At 38.5% G+C, this 26612-nt stretch overlaps 1 protein-coding gene across 4 annotated transcripts; it reads right to left on the bottom strand.

Moving 5' to 3' along the window:
- Positions 1-26612, bottom strand: LOC117459284 (receptor-type tyrosine-protein phosphatase epsilon-like). Of its 4 annotated transcripts, none has more exons than XM_034100022.1 (21): positions 26414-26612; positions 17730-17969; positions 11953-12024; positions 11069-11165; positions 10533-10606; positions 9937-10073; positions 9703-9793; positions 9479-9555; positions 9363-9399; positions 9159-9256; positions 8413-8532; positions 7266-7429; positions 5384-5519; positions 5024-5173; positions 4370-4463; positions 3937-4013; positions 3664-3798; positions 3305-3430; positions 2994-3145; positions 1861-1996; positions 1-1753 (listed from the first exon to the last, which is right to left on the bottom strand). In XM_034100022.1, exons 3-21 carry the CDS (start codon positions 12017-12019, stop codon positions 1679-1681), a joined length of 2043 nt encoding a protein of 680 aa, XP_033955913.1. In that variant the 5' UTR covers positions 12020-12024; positions 17730-17969; positions 26414-26612; the 3' UTR covers positions 1-1678. The 4 variants fall into 4 exon arrangements, with proteins under 4 accessions (XP_033955913.1, XP_033955914.1, XP_033955912.1 ...); XM_034100023.1 differs by having other exon boundaries at positions 5024-5149; positions 11069-11177; XM_034100021.1 differs by having other exon boundaries at positions 11069-11177.

Here is a 26612-nt window from a genome sequence, read left to right on the forward strand (position 1 = left end):
TCTATAATTTATTGGGATCAGCTTTTATCAAACAAATAGTATCCATACAGATTCAAAAAGGCAGACACATCACTGAAACAAGGTGCCCATGCATTTATGTTTCATCAGCTGCAAGGCCTCACTGTCATTCCCCTTATTTCTTGTTCTTTCAGCATGGACATTTAATACAATGAAGTTAACAATGCAGTTAACATTGGTGATGGATAATAATCACAACGATACATTATGTACAGTAAATAAACAAAACGATCAGTGTTTCATGTATAAACAGTAGAAAGTCGTTCACCCAAACCAAGCTTACTGTTTTATAAAGAAGTAAGCAGAAGCCTTGCAAAAATATATGCTTCTGATTTAGCAGCAATGTTGGGGCTTCCTTAAATACCAAACGTACTACCACTCAAAACATTTTGAGTGGCATCATAATGCCCGTGCATGCATACTTCCTATTTTAGCTCTACACTGGCTCTTTCATTATACTTGTCCAGACAAGGTTCAACTACATCTCTTATTTAAATAAAACTCAAATGTTCTGTTTTTCTTCATATCTTTCACACTTTAACTTAAGCTATGGTACATTTAATTTTCTGAGAAGTGTTTGTACAAATAATGAATTCATGATTCATACAGTAAACCATTATTTGAAAACAATGCATTTTTAAAAGTGTGTCTAATAAAACAAAAATCATCTGGCTTGTTTGTATTAAAATTGCGTCACTTGGTGACAAGTTTTGCATGATTAGAAATGTCTCTCTAATCCATATGGCTTAATGCAAACATGCAAGTGGAAATGTAAATGTGTATAAAAAGGGAAGGATGTCATGATTGGCTGTAAAACATTACGTACGTAGAAAGATACGTTGGGATGTTATAATCCATTTTTTTCTGCCTGTTCCAATGTGGGCTAATTGCATTTTGCAGCGTCAGGCACCGATCCACTAAGTAATATTGCCACGGGCAACACAAGAAAGTTGGTGAAGTTGAATAAAATTGCAACAGGCAGCAGCTGTTTAGTTATTCATAGACAGAAGTGAGAAAATGTGCAGCGTCTAACAGAACGAAATGTATCTTGAGTCTTGTGTTTTTGTTTGAGCTCAAAGTAGATTATAAATATTATTCACACATGTCACACAAGACATTATTTTAGCAAAAGCAGTAATTATATTTACCATACTTATCAAACACACAATGTATTCCCCTCATAGCAATCAAACAACACTAATGTAAAAAACAGGCATTGTTGCCAGCGACAAATTAAGCAGAAATAAAATAAAATGCATGTTTTCCACAACAGATGAGATGCAATTAGGTATTTAGCAATACATATAATATATACAGTATACAATATCTTCATAGATTAAGTGAAATACAATCTTTGAATGTTTCCTTTATTGACCTTCACACTGTTGCAACATATGCAACATAAAACTGAAGCAGAACATACATATCGAAGAACCCAACCGTACCATAAACCACTATAATTACCATATTTTACACTGGAAGCCTGACGATCAAGCATTCCTGACAGAGGCATACTCTCCTGGAGTACAGATGTTTTCCATTATATTACAGTATGTTACAGTTATTGTTTAGATCTGTAATCAAGTGCAAAGTGTAAAAAGAGCTTGCTTTAGAAAACAACATTCAGGAAAGGGAAATGCCTACATTCATTTGACAGGTATTATTTAAAATTGGCGTAGTCAGAGAAAATGTCAACAAAATCCTGAACCACTCTGTAGCAGTAGTCATATTGCTCCTGGAAGAAAAAGCAAAATAAAATAGTGTTATTTTGCATAAACAACACAAATGTGAATAAGCTGACGGATTCTGCACAGTAGGTTTGATAGGATCTCTTTTACTCACCACAGTCTGGACCATGTGTGGTCTCTTCATGCGTAAACTCTTGACGGTCTGGAAAACGTCCAGCAGGCCTTCAGCCTTCACCCTCTCCAGAATGTTACTGAGGGCAATGAAGGTACCGGTCCGACCCGCTCCAGCGCTGAAACATGAAGGACAAAAACATTAGCAACCACATCACATTCTGCACACACTGGACGGCCTTGAAAATGGGTTGCCTTGCTGCAGAAGAACTGCAGAATTTAGAAAAATATAGCTCAGAAGAAGAACATTTTAAATTCTCACTACTTCTACATTTCTTAAAAAGAATGCTGCAATGAATCTCTTGTAATCCTTGCAGCAGATGCTTTTTTTCCCATTTGAATTAAAAAGTTTGCAAGAGAAAAGGTGACCTTTGTGTAATAGTCCTAATAATCATCCCCACTTAAAGAAAGGCTAATCCAAACGCTAACACTAATCAGTTTGGAAGCTCAGTGTTTGACTGAGTCAATGTTTACAAGGATGGTGGGATGGAGAGAGGAAGACACAGAGAGACGGGGAGCGAGTGTGAGAGTGATGTGTGATTCGGAAGCGAAGTGTAGAGAGACTTTGGGGATTGCATCGGGTTAGCCCCGTTTCCCAGGGGCAGAGGAAAAGCTTTAAAAAGCCCTTCTTAGACAAGTGGTGATGAAGGAATAGAAGAGAGTGATGACACCATTTCCTGTCGTTAGCTCATCTTATCAGATTAATCATAGTGGGAGTCAGAGGAGATTTCACTTTGAGAGGTTTTAATTGACTGTGAATCAGTGGATTGGATCAATCCCACAGGGGTGTGCTGCTTTAGAATCACTTCACCTGAAGCTAGGTTCTGATCAAAGCTTTCACAGCTAAGTCTTTATAAGGGATCACATAAGTGGTTTAGGCATAGAACACCAGGTCTACTGAGGCAAACTGCACAATTTATTGTAACAGGCGTTTGAGAGAAAAATGTATCTGTAAAAATGTAATTCCTTCCAATATCCCTCTAAAAGATTCAGCTGATAAAAGAAAAAGGGTTGGAATAAAAAGCACGGGCGGACAGAACCATTTATACCATGTCTGTAAAAATGTTCATCTACAGATACACATGCAGCAAAATTATCAGAAGTGAATTTCCGCACCTGCAGTGCACAATTATGGGACGGTTTCCAGACTGCTGCTGCTGCCTCTGTACAGCGGCAATAATGTCAATCATCCCTCTTCCTTCAGCCGGTATTCCGATCTCAGGCCATCCATGGAAGTGGAAGTGTCGGACGTGTTGCGACTTCTTTTCCTGGTGAGATAGAGTGCTTTCTCTGTTATTTTAATGCAGCTAAAGATGCTAGATATAATGACATGTCATGCATTTTAAACTGATAGAATAAAGTAGACAGGGAGGCATATAGGGGAATTTAAATTCAGCTTTTAAATGTTAGAATAAAACGTTACGCACTGGTCTGTAGGTGAGCACCATGTCTTTGAGAGTGAAGGTTTCACACTCTGTGTCTGCAGTCAGCTCCACAGTATAATCTCCAAATGTTACACTGCCCTCTGATGGCCAATACTGGAAACACTTTTCCTGGTGGAGAAGGTCAGATGGAAATACAATCAGGCTTCATTTGACTGATTAATGTCCTATTCTTTTTTCTGTGTTTTCAGTGTGGACCACAGGAGCAATATAAAACTATTACATACATACACAGACTGTCAGGAATAAGAAATAGGTAGAATAATAAAATGAAATAAAAGAGATTTTCTAAATGTGCAACTCCACTTTCCAGCCTGTACTTTTGCAGGAGCAGCGTACTGTACCTGCTCCCTCTCTTTGAGTTCGGTGAGCATAACGATTGAATGACACCTCCACTCCCACACCATCCTCCAGAAGTCCTCCACTGTGTGAGACAGTGGGCCCTGGGTTGCGATAAAATAGTCCTTCTGCCTGTAGCCCTGGAGGGCAGATCATCCGGTAAACAACACTTGAGAGTGCAGCAAACATCATATTTTGCATTGTTTGTAAAGGCAACAATGAGCTTTATATATACTTCTATGGGAAATCTATACAGGAGGTTGAGAGGGAGTGCTTACATCAATAAAGGAGGCATTGATGTAGTCGGTGAACTCCTGTCCTCTCTTCACTGACAGCATTACTCGGTTGAAATCATCTGCACAAGAAAAAAGGAAAAATAAAAACTTTCCATAAGTGATTCTTAATAAAATAAAAGTTTGAAAAGGCTGATGGAAAACATAACAGCTAAGTTCAAATGTTGCGGTGTTATTAAAGCCAAATGCGCCAGAGCTGATATCAGATTTCACTGTAAAAGAAGTCTTAACCACAATTTCCCTTTCCCACTCTCCGCTCACATTTCAGTCAAGATACAAGCTGTAGTTAAATGCCATTGATCATAGTCATCCTGATTAGCCGGATATCTGTGTATATCTATAAAAATAACCAGCAGTGTGGCACTTTGATGTTACTGGGATGTGATGTATTATGGATTAGTATCAGAGCAGTCCTTACAAGGAATGATCTGAAGCACACGGTTCTTCTTCATGTTGGCGGGAAGGTTTCCAGTTCTCATGTTCTCTTTCATTATGCGGACGTTGGTCAGTTTCTGTCAGGAGAAAGCAGGAGCAGATTGACATGATGAAAGGTTTGTTTTCATCAGTGCAGGGCAGCTCAACGCTTATGAATATGATGACTCGGACAGTTTTAAAAACACAGAAGCTGGACAAAAACATTTTGTATTTTCAGAGATGGAGGAGGAAGAAGAAGAAGAAGAAGAAGAAGAAGAAGAAGAAGAAGAAGAAGAAGAAGAAGAAGAAGAAGAAGAAGAAGAAGAAGAAGAAGAAGAAGAAGAAGAAGAAGAAGAAGAAGAAGAAGAAGAAGAAGAAGAAGAAGAAGAAGAAGAAGAAGAAGAAGAAGAAGAAGAAGAATGTTCGGTGTACGGAACTGTGAGAACAAAAATTTGAATATTTTACGACGTTATATTAAATCCTGTGTGGAAGATGTTGGGATTCTTATAAAGTATTAGTTGATAGAAAGCATTGTTATGTATGTTAGTACCGCTAAGGGGGGCACCCTGGGCAAGTTTTCCTACCATGCAGGGCGCAGGGTGATGGGGACGATTCATTACTGACTGAAATGTCTGAGAGTGAGCCTCTTTCATCCTACCCTGAACTCCTCCTCCAGGCCCAGCCTGTCGTGGGGAGCCCTGGTGTTGTGAAGCCTCTGCAGATGGCCCTCCAGAGAGCACACATCCAGCTCCGTGTCTCCATACAGGTAGTACTCCAGCAGAGCCTGGTAGATAAAGGAATACTGCATCTGAGGGGGAACACAGAGGAAGTCAAGGTGGAAGAAGTAGCTTCAGTTTGCCAAACAAGTAGCTTCAGTTTGCCAAACAATTTTTTACTATTTTCATGTATCATAGAGCAGGTTGTTTTTCTGTGTCCTCTCTTGTTTGTGCCTCCAACACTAGAGAGAGAGTGGAGCTGTCAGTCCGGGTACCACAGGCCGGAGAGGGTCAACACTTACATCTGTCTGGATGAGCTGACAGCGCTGCTCTCGTATTCTGCTCACAGAGCCGAAGACATCCAGCCTCTGTTCCATGTGCATCATGTCGATCATGCTGTCAATGACAATGAACGTCCCAGTCCTCCCCACCCCCGCACTGAGGAAACACAAACAAGGGGAAGGCACAAGGTCGGACAAAAGTGAAACTATGAAAGAAAATGTGTCGGATAAGAACTTGAAACAATATTGTTTCTGTATAGCACACATAGAACCTTAGCAACAGAGGAACATTACATGTACCAAATGGTTGAAACAAATGTATTTCTACTTTTATTTTAAGCTTCTATTAGGGTTTTCGAATGAAGGCAAAACTCATATTTTATGACATTATAACCCTACTTAAAATTTAAATTCCTGAAACTAAAATCCTCAATTTATATAAAGTGATTAGTTGGACAAATCAAGTTGATCTTTTTTCTTTGTCAAGTCATCTTTTCTTTAATAAAACTAACTTAGGAAGTAGGAAAGCAAACTTTTGGAAAAGGCTTAACACCAAAAATAACAAGCTAAACAACAAATTAAGATAACGACATGCATTTTGGAAAAGATTAACTATAAATAAATAACTGGTTTGAAAAGAAATAAAACAATGGAAAAAACAAAATAGAAACATTTGACGGTGAATTTAGAACTTCGATATCAACATTATGAATGAAGCTTCAAACTATTCTGAATATAACTACTGACAACACAACATAACTAAATAGAAATATAAAAATGCTTCTGCTTTCTTCTAATATATTGCCAAGCTATCCCTGTTCTCTTAACATAGACGTCAATTGTGGACAGCCTGGAGCATGAGCATGTGTAAAAGTGCTTCACCTCTGAAGCACACTCCTAATAGATTTACTGAGGTCGTTTGAGCAGACGGCTCCGCGGGGAGCAGAGCTGCCGTCCACAGCGGGCGAGGGGCTCCTCAATGGGCCCCATTCAAGAACAACAGGCCCTCTCCCCCAGCACCTGTTGCTGCAGTTGCTCTCTGAGCTGCTGATTTCTTTTGTGAGGCTTTGCACTGATTGGCCAGGCAAACATAACATATGCACTCTTCAGTATATATTTATTTATGCTTCAATTCAGTTGTTATACTCTTGACCTACAGTTAAGTTGAGCTCTACAGTAACATTACCAAACCTAACATGATACAAATACAAAATAAGTTTATCTTTAGTGTTTTATACCTCAAAAGACAGGAAATATCCCAACAGGTCTGTGTTGAAGGTTTTAAGAACTGTTGATTTGTTCACATACCAAATTTCAGTTTTGCGAATAGATTTTCTTGCAAAGAGAGAAATTCATCATTCGCAAAGTATTTTCTTGTCTCTTATAATGAAATGAAGCAGCTCTTTTTATTAACTTCTCTTCACTGTATTTAATTACATTTTTGTTCCTCGCTTAGAACATTTGAAGCAAAGGTCTCTTTCCTATAGAGAGAATAAATCATCTAAATGCACTCCTTATGGTACAACATCAACTTTCTATTACAGGACAACAATTCTGCTGTCAACTTTTAAAAGCGGATTAAAACACTTTTATCTCACTAAGTTTTAGTTAAGTTTAAAGTGTAGGGCTATTGGTAAGATCCTTACTTTCGAATCAGTATTATCATTCCGATTATAATAATGTGAACATTCCTTCTTAACTTGTTTTTATTGTAATACCTTGTTGACTCATATTTCTTTATATTATATATGTTTTTGTCAGAAATGATCTGCGCCTATTTCTACTTTTTCTCTTAAGCACATGGGGTCCACGCCTGCTGTATAAAATGTGCTCGATAAAAACCTTAGCTGATTGATTATTGTCATATATTGTTTTCTGGCTTTTGTTTTACAACACATTTTACCTGCAGTGCACAACAATGGGTCCAGCATACGTTGGATTGACAGTCTTGACCTTCTTGAGGAATTTCAGCATGCCGATGGGCGAGAACGGCACCCCGAAGTCTGGCCAGCTGGTGAAGTGGAGCTGGGTGACGAGGCGCGGAGCTCGGGGGCCGTCGCTGCCCTGCTGCGAAGCACAGAAACAAACCTGAGCATGAAGCATGTTCACTGTGCAGACACACATCAGTCAAATATACTATGCTACCTACTGGAAAATTACCCTCAAATGTACTGAATCATTTGTCTTTTTTTGTCATTTCGCTACTTGTGACGGAATACAATTATTAAACATGTGTACTGGTTTGCCTCTGCCTCGCTCTCCTCGGCTACTCATGAATGCTCTCTCAAGAGAACACAACTTCATGCTCTGTGTTCAGAGGATGTAAAAGCTCTCAGTGTGCCAGCTCGTGCTGCAGCGCTATACCACAGTTTTCACAGAGTCAGAGAGGATATCTGCGCTTCTCCTGCTTCAAATGGATAGGGAACAAAGTGAATTTTGCAATCTGAAGGCTTGGCTGAGATGGCAGCATCAAAAACACACGGAGAGAACTACAGACACTGAGAGCGCTGTATAAACCTCTAAAGATGAGACATTTGTAGTGTTTACTGTATGTTAAATACACCTACATGCTGGGCCCATAACATACATCCTTTAATATTCTTTAATTTGTTTCCATTTTCCATGTATTTATTATATTTTGCATCTCATAATAGTTTACTAAAATGTCTCCATGGGGAACTACACCATCTCAATGTAGCTTTGTTTCATGTTTAATTTTTAATAAGAATCTAGCTATTATGATAATAGGTTTTTTTATAGCAATTAAGGAGTATATTAAGAACAATATTGAAAAAGCACACTATTATTTTAATAGCATGTGTATGTCTAAATAAAGGCTTAATCTTTGGTTGTTTTTATTGTGTCCTTATTTCTGCTGCACAGTATAATCACTTTTTTGCTGACGTGCTGTGAAATCAGCTGAAGTCCATGCTGCTAACTGAGACACAGTTTTCTGTTTAACAATAATACAAAAAGGGGATTTCATGTTCAAAATTAGCTTTTTCAAAATGATAAACATACTGATATGTAGATCCACACATTTGACTTACATATTGAACACAGAACTTTCTAATGGTGTAGTCCACCAGTACAGTGACGTCCTCCATCGCCACTCTGATGTTCCCGTACATCCAGCAGCCTTTCTCGGGCCAATACTGATAACATTTGTCCTGGTAACATAATAAGAACAAGAAAGAGGTCAGTCTTTAATAACTATAAGAAAAATATACACCTTAAAAGGAAAAAAAAAACTGTATTTTCATTGTAACTTACTTAACTCAAATGGATGGAGATCAGCGTATGTTGTGTATCTTATTGGTGTGCGTACAGAAATGTGTATTTGACGTATTTTTCCCAATCCAATCCAAAGGCAATCACAAGGACTTTGTGCGACTCTGTCAGTCAATACGATCTTCACACTGACGTTTCAACTCATTAACTACAATCTCAGACTAATTATCATGGAGCCTCTTAGGATCTTATCAACAATTATTCCGTCATTGATCCCCATTGCCTCCATTCTGCCCTATCAAACCCGCATTTGAGCTCTCAATTGATCATCCCTTCGAGGCTAAATGTAATGCGATGCTAAGTAATCTGCTGGGTGACACTTTGTATGGATCCTCAGTTGGAAAAGGGGTCAAATAAATTATGCCCATGACTTTGGGTCATGTGAATACAAAAGGGTTTCATTAATGGTGAATTGAAGCCATATCGATCGAATAGGTTAAATCTATACACACCCTATTTCAAATTAGAAAAGTGCATTGCAGAGGAAGAATACTTTTAGACCGACCTCTTTCCTTTCTTTCAGATTTGTCAGCATTACTATAGTTGCTGTTTTCTGCTCCCATATCATCCGCCAGAAGTCGGCCAGCGTCTCAAGCTTTGGACCTGAAGCAACGTCAAGAAAAGTATTAAAATAAGGTGCAAATGGTTATAACTAGAATGCTTGCATGCTCAACATTCATTAAAAACTCAAGCAAACTGAAAAATGTACCTTGAGCTGCAATGAATCTGTTCTTCTCTTTAAAACCCTGTGTGAATGGACATGGTATTAATGAGAATGTGTCAAGAATCTTCCATATTACACGCTTAATTGCTACCAAGACTCACATCTATGTAGGATGCATTTATGTAGTCTGAACACAGATGTCCATCAAGATGACTCAACAGCACTCTTGAATGATCATCTGTGGAAGAGAGATGAAAAAAGATACTGTAAGTAATAGGCTTATTTTTCATTCAGCCCACATCACCCTACGATTTAGAGATCAATACAACTGCAGTCTAAAGGTTACATTAATATTGTGTGCTGCAGAACACATCCTGACACTCACATGGTAAAATGTTTGGGTATCTGTTTTTCTCTCTGTTGTGCTCTCGGCTCGCCTCCTCAAAAGACCCGTGGTGGTAGTAACATGGCAGCGACTATAAAGAAAGAACCCCCAATACTCATGAGATCAAAATAAAGCCAGGGGTCGACAGCCTACCAACATAACATTTTATTACTATTTTCTGTATTTGTTCTGTGCTTGCAGGACAAAGATCTTAGTCAGACCACACAAACTCACATTGAACTCCTCTCTGAAGAGCTTGCCGTCGTCTGCCGAGCGTATCCGGTACTCCTCCTCCAGCGAGTCCAGAGGGATGGGGAAGTACCTCTTGGAGGGCGAGGGGGATCTGGGAAGGAGGACCACTGTCTGCTCTCCTGTGTTTTAGGGAATATATGGCCATACAACTAATGGTTCCCAACAGAGAACATTACAAGCTCTCATAGCACCTGCAAAAACAAGCCTGATGGCCATTAAGATTTCCTACTTTTGTGGGTACATGACAGAAATGATTTCTCCGGTCATAAACATGGTGCCGCTGCTGCTGCTGCTGCTGCTGCTGCTGCTGCAAGGAACTGTCTTAACTCAGAATTTGGCCTTTCCCCTAATTTATGAACTTTCTACTTGAAGTGAAAGTTTATATGACTCCCTACGTGCTGGGAAAGCCAAGGGCCTTCCAAGACCTTTCCAGCTTCCTTGGACTTCAGATCGTAAAACTTTCCTAGTCCATAAAGAATGTAAAGCTACACTTAAAACTAAAAAGAAATAAAAAAAGTAAAAGGCTGTATTATATTTTCAAGCACTTGGTGGTTATATTGAGTACAACACAATGTTACCTTGTTCCTCCAAGAAGCCATTTGGTATTTTTTTGTCCACCGAGGTAACGAGAGCTTTCCTGTGGTTTTTGAACCTGTAGTAATCACACAGAGAGAAGCAGGGAAAGAAAAAAGCCTCAGAGAAGATAAAGGGCAGACATCTCTATTAGGAAAGCAAAAACAAGTGAACCCCAATTACTGGAACATAGCTGGTGAGCACATAAAGTAAGCAAACAACAAATACTAAAACCAATATCAACCACGTGAGAGAGGCAAAGCTGTTCCTCCTCATGTCTCCGTCAGGAAAAGAGCTCTGAGCCGGCTGATCAGTGAATGAGTCTGACCCGACCTGACCTAGCTGTTGTTGTTCGCTGGCTTACTTGAGAAGCAGCTGTTTACCCATAAGCCAATGCTCACCGCATGTTCCCCAACCACCCCCGTCCTGAAGTTTTAACCCGGCACACTCTCACACAGACATGCTTAAAGGGACAGAGAGAGAGGAGAGAAGGCACAGACTAACTCCAAACTAAAATAGCCAGATCTGTTTCTTTACTCACCTGAGACAGTAGATAGTCAGCAGGACAACGATGATAAGAAGCAGGGATATGATGAGTGTCGAGGGCAGCACATGAGCCCCCTGGTGGGTGGGGTTTTCTGGATAGAACACTAAGTCGTCAGTATAATTTAATGAAAGACAGTGTAAACTTGTTGATATGCAAAGGATACGTTTGATGGGAAGTACATATACTGTTTTTTTCTTGCTACACTGTATCTGTACATTCAATTTGAAGCATTTTTATTTCGTGAGATCTAGAGGTGCTGAGAAGTAGATGTTCTCCCTACGCAGTAAGGCTAACCGTGTCCCCTGTTTCCAATCTCCGTGCTAAGCTAACTTGCGGTTATCTATTTATACATTGTTTTCAGTCTTTGCTTTCTTGCAAAGACTGAGATGAAAAAAATGTATAAATGGATTTCCCAAAATGGAAACTATTCATTTGAAGCAATACTTTGTAATTGTACTGAATTACAGTACACTGTAACCACATGTGAAAGGATAATATTATAAAGTAAAATGTAGTGTCGCAGCAGAATGAGTAGCAAAGAGTCAGCAAACTGACTTTTTAATTTTAATTGCACTCCAATAATCGTGTAAAGTTTGCCAAAATGTATTACCGTACCATAAGGAACTGGTCATACTAGACCAAGTAAGGCGGTATCAGCAGTTTTCCTGTGTATTTAAATGAGCCATATTAATGCTTATAAATTAGCTTTGTATATGTATGCAGAATAAAAACGTTATTTATTCTTCATAAGTACATACTGAAGTCTCTCTTTAATATCTGACCATTTCCATGTGCAACACATGGAAATGGTCAGATATACCGCCTTACTTCATGCAACATGAATGCAAAGAAAAAGACAAACACATTTCTACAGTTACCTGCAGTTTGATTCTCATGAGATGAATTATTCACAGCAATAGAGATCCCAATCAGAAACAACACCATTGTCACTGTGGATGGAAAAGAACCACAGTCACTTGAAACATAAAATCAGATTCAACATTGTAATTCTTTCCACCTCCCACTAGAAGGCGCCACATCTCTACGAAAAGCCTCTGCAGCTGTGAGAAAGATGCAGAGGGCAGAGAGGAGAGCTGCTCGGCTTTGATGCGGCTGGAGAGTGATGTCTGTCTCTCTGCTGAGCAGTTACAGTCCTTGTGGGAAATCTGTCGGCAGTCTGGTCCTGCCAGGCTGACTTGAAAGAGCTGCAGCATATCAAATAGCCTAATATTCAGACATCAAACCAGAGAGGAGGCTTTAACCCTCAGGTGACAGTAACCATATCCCCCGTAGACTGTGGATTTGACACTTGAGTTGAGCTCAATGTAGTATTTGTTAGAAGCCATCTCATTTTGCAGCGTTGTCTTTGATGTACAGCACCGTTCAGCCTGGGAAAGCATCCGGCATGGTCACAATAAGACACTGTTCATCAATGATTTGAAATATGGAGGACATCATTTAGGTGTGATCTTCCTTGTTTCCTCTTCTACTGCAGCTTCTCTTTTTATACCTCACTTTATACTCTCCCTCTTTGTCCCTGAACCATCATTATATTCTAAACCACATTCTCACTTTTCCCTTTTTGCTTCATGACTGGGAGCTATTTGAGATTTATTTTGGGAAGAGCTCTGCAAGTGTCTTTCCAAAATGAAAAGTATATATCAAGTTACTCAGAACTACACCGGAATTAAATAGATTTTGACACGTTATCCTTGTGTCTTATTATCTCCAATCCAAGTTGTAGAAGCCAATTTCTTCAAACTCACATCCATGTTCCTCTTTTCTCCCCCATTGTTATAATGAGAGGGTAAGAAATCATAGAATACATTGGGCAAACGGGCAAATCTGCCTAAATGGCTTTGATGGAATAAATGAGAGAAGCAAGAACTCAGTGTCCTAATTTATCCTCTGTACCAAGTCCCCTTCTCGTTATAGAGGCCACAAGACAGCATGGAATAATTCATTGTGTCAATTTAGTTATTCTAGAAATGGGTCATCTAGGGGCCTAATTTGTGATGTTTGAGAGAATTTCTTCCACATAACCCTAGGGGGGCTTCACATAACTGTATCTTCCCAGGCTTATGTAGAAAACGGAGCCACATGATAACGCTCTAACAATGTGCTCAAAAACAAATGTATGCCAAAACTTATAAAAGTATAATTGGACAACAAATTAGGGGCTTTGTGTTTTGCACATTACACAGTCTCTGCTGTTATAAACAGTACAGCACACAGGATGCTGACAAGATTACACACGTACCATCTGCACAAAACTGCTATATTTCATGTATTTAATCTTCTCAGTGCAGTCAGATCTGTATTTTTTAATAATAATCACTGGACAACCACATCAAATTCCCCTAACACCCATTTAATGTCCCAGAATCATCGCTGCGTGCAAATAACAGATACACACACCGCCATTTCTCACTTCAGAGATGTATGAATGCCTGCACATACGTCCCACAGCCAAAGGCTATGTGTTGCATATGTGCCGCACTCTGCTGGAGAAGCCAGTGTTAACAAGCTGACAGTGTTGGCACCTGTTCCCCACTCTACCCCACTGGGCAAGTCACATTCACTCACACAGAGCCATCCTACAGCTCTATGCTGCAAGGCATGCTGGGTGTACGGGTCAGTGCGCAGGTCGCAGCATATCTGTCATCTGCTGGCAGCTTCAGTATATACAGCAACAAGCCAAGCCAGGAAATCAAAGAACAGAAGGGGCATATAAAGACATGTCAAATGCACTGTCACTTTAAATGACTCCATTAAATGAAGAAATTATGAGTCAAATCTAGATCAAATATCTTCCAGTTAAAAGAAAAATTGAATAGAATTGAGTCCTATGTGATGAATCATTATGTGTTGCAGTGTGGCCCTCTGGCCAACAGAGGGGATTGATGACACACATTGAGAGAACACTAGGGGAAGGCAATGTACTGCCATTACTCGAGCGGTCATTTATTAGTTTATCTATAGGATGCACTGTGTGAGTCACTTTATAAAAAAGATTTGGCCAAATGATAACATACATATTTCACTTATTTTTCAGACCAAAAGGAACAAGGGTTTTTGTGTTGCTCATTAAAGCATTTAGTAAAACATGGTGATTATAGGTCCTACAAAGATGCTCATCATTCTCCTTCTTTCAAGGCTTCGAAAATGTAGTCCTTGATTACAAACACAATTTTTATATCTTCAGTTTAGCCTTAAAGGGCCTGATATTTATCATGTAAACAAGACTTTAATGAGAATTCGGTAAAGTCATGGCGACTGAAAGGACATTACTTAAACATTCTGTGAGAATTAATGATGTACATTTCTTCATATTCCTGTTTCAATCTACATTTATCTTTAAATAACTTGCCATGACTCATTATGACACATTATTCACTATGGCTAATGCCATTTACAATGCACTATTTATATATCTTAATTAGCATATGACATCATGTGACCCTCATTTGAAAGGGGATTTGCTGGAGAGACCCACTTTAAATGAGGAAAAACACGCTTTGGTATAATTGGCCTCGCCATCCCCACCAGCTATTTCATCATTTATTCCAGATCCCTGCCTCTGTCTGTTTAATGAAAGACTAACAGCAAGGTGATACCTTCAACCTCTTGCACCTGCTTGACATAAATGTTTGCAGGCTATTAAATGATACTGCATCAGTTGAGTTGGGAGACCAGAAGGAATCCATCCCATCCATGCATGATGCAATGCTAACATTTAAAATGCATCACAGGGTGGCTGAACCTTAATATGAATCATTCAACATTGATCCGCTTTGATGTTGTGAACAGAGATAACATGAAGATAAGCATGACAGTGCATTAAATGTGAGACAGCTAGATAAACTTAAAAAAACCCAAGTGAAAAATAATAAATAGTTACTATACGTCTCTCACATTTCGAGGCACCCTAAAATGTGCCCTAGTGAATCTGTTCTGCTTCACTTCCACATTTTCCTCACCTTGGCTCCCAAACCATAAAAAATAAAAAACACCAACCACAGAAATATGAATTCTCCTTTTGCCCGACCTGCAGCGGGTTCACTCAAGTATATCAATAATTCAAAGCAAACTGCTGGGGAAGGCGATGTGTTATCTATTTCCAACCAGTTTCAACAGTTTTTCCCCATGATGTTTTAAAATGACTGTATTTACAAATATAACCTTACCGATATAAACAGAATATTTTATTTTCCAATTCCATGAAAATCAGTTGAATTCAGAAATGTGTTTCTGCGAACACTTAAGCAGATTATAAATACCTAAAGCATAACAATATGATTTTATGCTGACCTCCAGCCATGTGTTTGTGGGGAATCTATTTGAGCTTTGCAGCCACAAATCTAAGTGAAAGTTTTCCCTACAATTATCCTTGTGATTGTTTTGCTAAAAGCATGTGGATTAAACATGTAAAATGCAATGTTTACAAGTTTACTGCCGCGCTGCAATGAGGTGCTAATGGGAAACAGCTGTCAATTATTATGGACATTTTTAATGGTAGTCTTATAATCTACAAATCAGAAAAAAATTGCACACTGCCAATCATACATGTTTTACATTACTACTGGTCACCATTAAAAGACACCAGCACTAAATCAGTCGGTTACTTTTAATTATAATAATGATGTAAACTTTATTAATCTCACTAAGAATTTCAATTTAGTTTATGTTACACATATAAATGCATTTGCTCTGTTGACATGTCATCACATTTAAATCTAACTCAACTCTACAGATAATCCCTACCTGCTTTAATCTGTTTTTACATTTATAATCTATCCATTATCCATACCTTAGGGTCATAGTGCATGTAGCTTATCCCATCATGCACTGGGAGGCTGGGTACACCCTGGACAGCTATCTAGTGAAATCAAAATGGGTTTTATATTGAACAGTTATGAGTATCCAAAGGGTCTATAAAACCAGATCGAGCAATAAAAGTCAACCGTTGAGCTTAATGTCATCTAAAATATATGAATACTGTTTGTTGTGAACGTTTGGAAAATAGTCTTACGTGCAATAACCTTTATACACAGTTTAACAGGATGCTCAGCAAAGTGCAATAAAGCAAGACTGGTGTCTACAGCCACGCTGAGGCTAAATTCAGGCACAGCTAAATGCTAACTTCAGCCAGCATGCTAATATTGTCACAATGACAATGATTTGTAGCTGGTAAAATGTACAGTTAACAGTATTTCCTATTAGTTTAGCATTATAGACTACTTGAAATAGCAAGTTACAAATAAGGCTTTTATTTAGCAAATATCTGGTCATAATCTGATTTTGGATACATTAAAATATTGACTTGATGATAGACACCAAATGTATTATAATGAATCCCTAGGTCTACATTCATTTCAGTAAAAAAAGGCATGGCAATGCATAAAATAGTTCAATGTTTCAGTCTGGATTAAAGTGGTGAATCGACCGACAGACAGACAGACCAACATTGTTTATCCACTTTACTAAATGATGCACTACTGCATCACCACACGACACTAACATTACATTTATATTAATTGGAATGCACAACAGTACTAGGCTATGGAAAACGCTGCACGATATGTAAACAAAAAGGAGCTTCACTGACCTGACCCTGCTAAAAGCTTACAGCAATTGAAACCTCCATTCCCTTGAAAAATATATGATTTCTAAATAATTCAATGTGTTCCACATTGTAGAAAGTACATTCATGGATATTTGCCTGATGTGATGGCTATCGAACTATGGTTTCTAATCTGGAACTATCAGAGCGATATTTTGAGGTTTGCTTGACTACAAATGTGTAATGAGGCATACAAAACACTGCTAAAAAATATAGATGTCATTAGTATTGCAGGAAGGTATTTTGCATTATAAAAAGGTTAATAATGTTCTGTTCACAGGGGAACTAATAATACAATACAATAATAATACAAAAATATATACAATTGATAGCTAATGATGACATCTAATGTTTTAGTTTCTTCACAAATCAATACAGGCCCAAAGACAGACCCATATTGTGTGCTTGGCAAAGAATAGATGGCATGTCTTGTACACAACAAGATTTTTTTTTAGTTTCCAGGGAGAGTGGAAACAAAGGCAGGGCAAAAAAGAAAGGAAAACCAGAAACAGCCATTGTCAAGTGCCAAGGAAACGATGGGACGAGAGCACAAACACATGTCAGGGTAGTGTGGCAGCATGAAGGAGTGGAGAGATGAGAGAGGAGATGAGACGAGAGGAGAGGGGAGAGGAGATGGATTCTGGGTTGGGAGATAACAGCTACAATGGAAGACATACTTGGTACAGAGAGGAAGTAAAAAGGATGAAGCGGTACATCGCTGATATATCTTTAAATGCAGTTCACTCTGAGGCTTTGCAACATGATTTCCTTTCAAAATACACATAAAAAAAACTAATTTCGCTACAAATCCTCACAAAACCTTATACCCTGCTATACTAGGACTGCTATTGTATCAATCTTGTTTACATGTCTCCGATCACCTTCTGCTGCATTGTTAAGGTCAAAATAATCAATCTAGAAAGGAGACACTGTAATTATTAGATTATTTCTCATTAATGGATAGAATTACAATTGATTCCCTGAAACGTAGTTGACCTGTTCGTCGGTCAGATGGATTAATAAAAGACTTACACTTCCAAGCAAAGCCAGTGTGATCTGGTTTCAGTTGACCCGTCAGTCCATAGCAGCCATGTGATCCCACTTCCTGTCTTGGTCGGACTTATTGAGGTCTCCTACCCTCAGTCCTTCTCCTACTCACATCCTCTCCGAGATATTGATGATAGTACCGGATGAAAGATGACTCAGTGGGTTCAGTGGTGGAGCCTGAGGTCCTTGTGAGAGCTTTAGATTGGGATCAAATCACAGGGGAACCTGGGAAATAAAAGCAAAAGACAATAGTTAGAAATGTTAACCCAACCCAAATGTCTTCTTTATTTTATATTCTCAAGAAACAAAAGAGGCAGGCCTTCTTTGAAACACTATTTGAGGCCAGGGTAAAAATACCCCTAAGATGCATGATTACAGAACAAACAGATGTGAAATGAGTGGGAGTTTGCATCTGCACACAGTATGTCTGAGAGAATGACTAGGTACTGCATTTAATCAAATGGGTGAGGATGTAAATGGCTAGTGTTGGTGTACTGTTTACTTCAACACCCTTTGTTGCAATTCCCTGAACCCACTGTCGCAAAGCAAAAATAACAACAAGCTATTTATCTCCAACCATGCAGATCTAATGATCCCCAAATTAGTCTTCCCAAACAGTGTCTGTGGTACACATGAGGAGTTCACACATATACAACTTGCTTCTAACAATATAACCTTTGAATATAATCACATTGATTAAGAGTGATGTTCACAGACAATTTAGTCCAATTAAAGCTACACGCAGTGGAAAATCTCTACATGAATTTGACTGTACAGTGATGTTATACTATTGCAGTGCTCGAGTCTGATAAAAAAAGCGTGCCCCTCTTGCCCCTGCACTCTTACTCTCCGAGTCCCTCTGCCCACAGGTGTGAGACACAAAGCTATATTGTTAACACTTGGCCGCTGTGACGCAGAGAGGCTGAAAGCAGAGGAGAAGAGGTGAATTAGTCACTAAACCCAGCAGGACGGCCCACTCAGTCTCAGTCTGGGTGAGGAGAATGAATGAACAATGTTTTAAAACACCTCTTTTCACAAGTGCTGTAGTAGCTCTGCTCAACTTTTCCAAATGTTGCATAGTGTTTGGCATTTGAACGTAAACCTGTTTGACATTAAAAGCACCAACTTTACCCTGAGGACTAAACCTGGTCAATAGATCTCTTATAAATGAGACTTTAGAAGCTCTTAAACGTCATTGTTAGAAACACAGCCAGATTGTGAGAATAGGTGACAGTATTTGTCACCTATTCTCACAATCTGGCTGTGTTTCTAACAATGACGTTGCCACCTTGATTGTATTTATCAAGGTGGCAAAATCTAGCTAAAATGTTTTATTATATGTCGATAGTTAATATAACTAAGCTGAGTGACAGCTGTTACTGATGAGCTCATGAATTTAGTCACCCATTTAGAAAAAATAAACTCTCACAAACACTGGCGCATCTTCATTAAGGCTTGATTTATGGACCTACATACATTTTTTTCATAAACTTAGTTTGGTAACCTTTGAAATGGGAAATTGTTTCCTTGGTTCGTTATTGGCTAATGGTTACACAAGCCAAAAAATCATCATAAAGTGGTACAATGAGGTAAATCTGATCAACTCATTTCCATACAGGTTTTTATATAAATGGATCAGGACAAAAAGTGAGCGAATCTTTTTTCCTGAAACTTTCAGAATCTCTTTACACAGAGCGGACACATATTTATGTATAAAGACATTGCATAATAGGTGACCTTTAAGATATAGAACAGAAAGATCCAAACTAATCCAGTAGAGTAATCCTGACTTTTTTGTCTGTTCATCTTCCATAATGTTATTAATTGTAATAATTGGCATCTATTATAGAAAGTACTTTTTCCTGGCTCCTCCTTAACCACAGAATATATTATATAACGGTTTTCAGAGGCCATGTAGCTAATTAATGAAGGTTTTCTTCAAGGTAACATGTCTCAAAACAGGGATGGTATGGCGCCAATTTCTCTGATTCATCCAGCAGAGAAATCTCCTGTGAATTTTTTCTATATGTGGAGCTAGTGAATGTACAAATGATACAACAAGGTCATGCTTAAAACATATACTAAAGAAAAACTGTCAGGAAACAGCTAATGCGACATTTGACCTGACCTAAAAACATAAATCTCATCACTAAATCTGTCAATCAAAAATGAATCACAGAGTAACCAGGCAGACATGGGTCTGTCCTCTGAATTTGAACACATTTCCGCTCCCAAGTTGAACTCCCTAGTTTATATTCAGAAGGTTTTTAGAAAAGTTTAGTTATCGAGCAGCGCTAAAACAATTGTAATAATAGATACAATAGGTTATGCGCTACACTCAAGTTACATCATGCTTAAAATGGGTAGGCCTTTTGCTATGGTAATATATAATCATTAATGTTAAGAAGCCTCGGCTAAATGATAATAGGTATAAAAAATGTATATAATATGCTAAGTCATTTGGGAGACTTTATAAAGCCATCTTCATCTTTTCAGACGGATTATTGTTCCCTTTCTGCATCACACATGCAGTCAAAATAATAAGGAGACATGCTCGCTGCTTACGATTACTGCAAGCACAAGAGCTTCCTTTCTGTGCCACTCTGCCCATTGACTAAGAGGGGAAACATGCAGGCAGGCCATTAAAGTTTTATGGAGTGCAGTCATCACCCAGCACTCTGTGGTTCAATCATTAATTCATACCAAAACAGACAACACTAAGTACTGTAGCTAAGCGCTGCTGCAGGGTAAAGTTGTCTCTATATAATATGTAATAAAGGATTAGATATAACTATTGTAGTCTTTTGGGATTATTGTTTTAATCGTTATTTGCTTGGTCAAAATAATTAAAAATCCTATATCTGATGACGCTATTCAAACAACTTTAATAATGAATGAGTGTAATGAATAGCTATTCATGCTATTCAAATATTGCCTTCCTGACACATAATCCAATATTGATGGCTTCTGCCCCGGAGGCACACATAATTTTCCTGAGATGATGAATCCACAGTTTTATATACAATGAGGTAAACTACTGAGGGTTTGCAGAGAGTTCAAATGCATGCAGGAACCTTCATTGTATGATGCTCAACATGGAGAGCAAGCAGAGACTGCGGTTTGTCAGTCAGGCTGCTAAATTTGATTTCACACGTGCACAAATTCAGATTGTGGGGACTGAGTATCATCAGTAAATTCAATTGTTGAGGTTGCCTACTGAAAACGTGCCTGGAGAACAAGAACAAATGCTGCTTTTTACAGTAGACAATAAAGACATACAATACAAAACTATGAAACAATCGTGTTTTTTCGGAGAAAAAAAACATTAAAAGACATGTCTTAATGTTCATGAAATCTGCCAATTTCACAACACTAGAGAAAAAAGATCCAACATACACATTTAGGTGGCCATTTGGGTGTATAGCTATCTCTTTAATTAACCAACAGTTAACACTAGATAATGCCTTATTTGAATATTTAATCAAAGGATTTCATAAAACGAAAACAAAAGAATGGTCTGTTAGTAATCACCTGGAGATGTTTATGGAGATTTGTTTGAGATTAAATGTTCCCCTAAAATGAATGAGCACATCAGAGCCTGAGCATCGAACCCCCACGCTTAGAAATAAGTGGCTATCACCGGGGGAAATAGATAAAGAATATTTTTTTCTGCATTCATATTAGATGATGAGTAGAGTAATCTCCAGCCTCAAGTTGAGGAATCTGAAAATGACACTTCTGGGACACAGCGTAGGTGAATCCAGGGACACGAGATAATGATTATCACAATTACAGCTCCACCATTCGTTCTGCTGCAGCTCAGCCAAGAGGGACAAGTGTGTTCCTTTCACTAGAGTCCAGCATAAGTGAATAGAAGATGCAAGAACTGTGAATCAAACTGTGTTACAGCAGTCCAGTCTGATGATTATGTTTTACTTGACTATATGGTATAAATACAATGTTATTTGTGATATTTTAAACTATTTTTAAGGCTTAAATTGGACAGAGCAGCAGCTTTATTCTCTGACTCTTTCACACCTCATGGTCAGACGGAGTGACAACATGAGTACTTCCTCTTCCCACAGCAAGTCACACCACAAGTCAAGGTTAATTTATAAAACACTGGCCTCTAAACAGATGCTGTATTAATAAGATGATAATCAAGTCTCGAGTGGGGGGCATAATGCACCTTTTTAAATAGGGTTGTGATGATGCCAACCCGGTATCACGGCAAGACGTGAACATGTGACGATTTACCATGCTGGGAGACGTGAAGATGTCACGATTTCGTCCCTTCAAACGTGACAGTTACACGGTATTGTTAACCAGTGGAGAAATACCCGGAAATGCCAAGCAAATGCTACCCCGACGGTCGGTTGTTATTGTTAATATTATTATAATAATGATTTATTTTTTAATAGTCACACTGGATTACGCCGATTTTCTTGTTGCCCCAGCTGGTCGACACCTCTTTTAGCAGAAACAAAGGCTACATTAATGTATTAAATTGATGTTAATCCATGCGTGTGGATGTGGAATTGACGGACGTGACGTTGTGCGATTGCGTTGCCAGGCAACAGCTTCGGTTCATGTTAATTTACAAACTATTCAACTACAACCGTAGTTATATTTAAAAACATGTTAGAAGGCCTCACGAAATACTTTAATGTAAATTTAAATTTAAAATGTGAAGGAATGTGTGTATAACAAAATACATCCGTCATAAAGGAAACCGGAAACAGACGTAGGCAAGGTCCTCAGCTCGATGATTGGATGGTTTAGCCGCAATGCACGCTGGGATTTGGTGTTTATGCGATGTGAAATCCCAACAAAAAATTCAATAAAATAATACTTTATTCTGAGTGTGCTTGCTTTTCTCTTTTGAAAGTCATCACATAACGGCATTGTAATATACGGTTCGGCTGCATTAAATATTACATATCTGCCGTAGTTCTCTATTTATAGAGCCCTGCTGAGAAGACTTCGAGACAAACATGAAGAATTGCGGCCAAAACTGAAAACGTGACATGGATCATAAATATATATAATATATATATAGCAATTAAACAACATCTTACATTTCTTTTCACACAATACAGTACGTCTCCTTGCAGTATCAACACTAATTCGGCTGACTTTTATATTTGATCCAATTGGTAGATAGGCTGTATTTACACCATAACGGTGCACAGCTGATAGAAAGGGACACCTAGTGGTTAAAGCACGTTATTGATTTTTATTATTAGATATGAATAGGAGGATGTGCAAAACAGACAAACTAATAAGGCTTAATTTAAACATTAAAGAATACTTTAGGTTAAGGTTTTCTTGTGAATAAGAAAAAAGCTTTGGGGGTATAGAAGAAGAATATGGAGGGATGAAACCCTCTTTAATGGTCACAGATGCAGAGCACACAGCACACACAGTGACATTTGTATCTACAGATACATATTAAGCCTGACAAAGTACTTAACGTCTAATATATTGCTTTCCTGCAATGTTAACTATGTTTAAGCACTTATTTTAACTGATATTATACATATGTATTATACTCTTATAAGATGTATGTAAATAGTATAAGAAATGTGCAGAATATGACGGTTTAATGGTGGAGGTATACACACATATTGATAGATGTCTTGTAATGCACTGTTGAGGAACCTGTGACCCAAGTTTTTCATTCATTGCATTACTACACCGTAATTGTGTATAATATGATATGTCAATAAACCTTAGAAAATCTTGAAATCTTGAAAGGGATGTGCAAAATAGTCATAATATACAGTCTTTAATTAACTATTAGTAGAGAATAACGAGTAATGAATATACTTTATAGCAGTGCTTCTCAAAGTGTGGTCCGCGGACCACTGGTGGTCCGTGAGCGCCCCCTAGTGGTCCGTGAGTATATTGGTAACATTTCAAATTTGAAATAAATAAATACATTTAAGTTTCCTCACTCTCGCGGGAATATCTCCGCAATGGAGCGAGCTTAAGTTTCACTTTCGATTGCATGATATAGCCCAGGGCAACACCTTCGTCACACATGTTGCCACCTGTTTGTACCATTTTCAGGCGATTTGTAATCTGTTCTAGAAAAACCACGGATGTATTTTGTTATACACACATTCCTTCACATTTAAATTTAAATGTACATTAAAGTATTTTGTGAGGCCTTCTAACATGTTTTTAAATATAACTACGGTTGTAGTTGAAGAGTTTGAAAATTGACACGAACCGAAGCTGTTGCCTAGCAACGCAATCGCACAACGTCACGTCCGTTAATTCCACATCCACACGCATGGATTAACATCAATTTAATACATTAATGTAGCCTTTGTTTCTGCTAAAAGAGGTGTCGACCAGCTGGGGCAACAAGAAAATCGGCGTAATCGAGTGTGACTATTAAAAAATAAATCATTATTATAATAATATTAACAATAACAACCGACTGTCGGGGTAGCATTTGCTTGGCATTTCCGGGTATTTCTCCACTGGTTAACAATACCGTGTAACTGTCACGTTTGAAGGGACGAAATCGTGACATCTTCACGTCTCCCAGCATGGTAAATCGTCACATGTTCACGTCTTGCCGTGATACCGGGTTGGATGATGCAGTGGAGCGTGTTGTTTCTTATAAAATGTATGGATGTAGTGCAACACATTTGAAGAGTATCCCTGGTTTACATCAAGTTGCAAACATAACACAGCAGAACACACTTTATCATAATCAAGAGTGCAGTCTAATGAAAAAATGTACTGAGGTGCTTCACAAGGTTATGTGAAGCACTATACTCTACATATGCAGAGTCCATACAGTTAATAATAATCAGCATCTACAAGGCCATTCCACTTGTTTCAATGACAAACTGTTACAAGGGTGTCAACAGCAGAGAAAGAAGGCCACTTAGACAAAAGTCAGACAGTTCAGTTTAGCAGATTATGAAGGATAATTAACAAGACACCTAATGGAAAATGTATATGGTTAATTAACCTTTCATTAGCCCACATGACTGAATATGCCAGGCACGATTAAGATGGGTTAAAACATGAATCAGTCTGTATAAAGTTACTTGTCTTAACACATTTTACAAGTCATCTCCAGTTAAAATAGTTCAGCAATAAGCAAAACATTTACAAAAATGACTTAATCTGTGAAATAATCTACTGTATACAACAAACCAATCACATTTCCATTGCATACTAAACTGATTATGAATGTGGAGATGCGTAATAAAACCTATGAGTACAGAAAAACAAGGATGGAAAAAGGACTTTCCATGACTGAAAATCAAGATACTGCAGTTGAGAGGGCATCATTTAAATCACACATAAATCTTTAACCATTCTTCTTTCGGACCAGGTGTTCAACACTCACCTCATACAAGAGGACACCAGTGAAGCATTGAATAAGGTGTTATGACTGTCATCTGATATAGCATCTATGGCAACCACTGAATTACCCTCAAGCAGATGGACCACATATTATGTAAAATAAATGCATCATGTTGACTCGGCAATGACTCATGTCTTTCTACACAGGATGTTGTTATATCAATGTCCTGTTATCATTCATGCTCACGGCTATGCTCAATGACACCATTGTGGATGATTTCAACACATTAGGGTTATTCTCATTTTAGGATATTTAAAAGGCAGCATCAAGAAATGAAACCTCAAATTAGCATGTGTCTAACTATAGCTCATGTATTCCCAAGGAGAAAGAGATGTGGGCCATGTGTCCCAATATTCAGACCACAGATGAGAAAACTGAAGAAATTCTAAGATTAACATCAGCGTTTTGAGGCCATTTAATTAGGGATGGAATGGAAGTTGTTGTGAATGAGGTTATGGTGAGTGAGGGACATTTATAATTCATATCATGTGAACACATGGCATTTCCACCAGTTTCCTATACTGCAACAATTATGACATCTTATTGTCCCATTAATGTTGTGTTCCAGATGTATGGGCCAGTCATTGTCATAGTGCCACAAAGAAATGGAGAAATGAGGGAGACTGAGCGTGTCTGAGATAAGGATGTGTATTTTATTTTGAAATCAGACATTTGACCTGGATATGCCCTTGCTTCAAAATAAAATAAACTGGCACATTATTATATTTATACAAGAAAACAAACTATAGTGTGTAAAATACAGTGTGTGAATGTTTAGTATGCAGCGTAGGCCTGTCTACATATGTAGCCTACTACGTGTACTCGCCCCCTTGCGTTTTCAGTCTAGACCAGTGAAGATGCTGCATATCGAGTGCGCCCCTTCCCTATAACATCTGCTCGCAATTTCGATCCAAAATAACACATTTTTCAGATGACACCACAATGAATGTAAAAAAAAACAATTTTTACAGGCAAAAATGTTCTCATGGGGCATCCTGGTGGTCACAGGGCGTGTGGATTTGCTCCACTAACCCATATTTACTGTAGTGCATGTTGTGTGTTGAGGAATGCTATAGCAGCTACAGCATTTTCTGCTTGTAGCGTAATGCAGTGTGGACTAATTAAGATAAATGCACGGAGGCTAATACTGAGCACCGGTGAGAGGTTTAAGAAAACGAGATAGAAGACCCACAGAAAACAGGGTGTTTGCGCAAAAACATGCAAATGGCAAGTAGCCCGGCTGGTTTAAAAGAGCTCTGTTTTTTCCCCCTCTTACCGTAGTACTCTGCGGTGACCTCGCCTCACACAGTGCAGCAGCTCCTCGGCTGGTGTCTTCCCTGCTTGCCTCTCCTGCTATGTCCTTAGGATGACAGCACAAAAAACATCAAGTTGTCGAATCATGTGACCGGAGACGAATAACGCATTTAGGTTCCCCTGATGGTCATATTTCCAGCAGATCTCTCCGAGGATGCGCT

This window comes from Pseudochaenichthys georgianus, chromosome 15 (genome assembly GCF_902827115.2).
Source record: "Pseudochaenichthys georgianus chromosome 15, fPseGeo1.2, whole genome shotgun sequence".
Taxonomy (NCBI): domain Eukaryota; kingdom Metazoa; phylum Chordata; class Actinopteri; order Perciformes; family Channichthyidae; genus Pseudochaenichthys; species Pseudochaenichthys georgianus.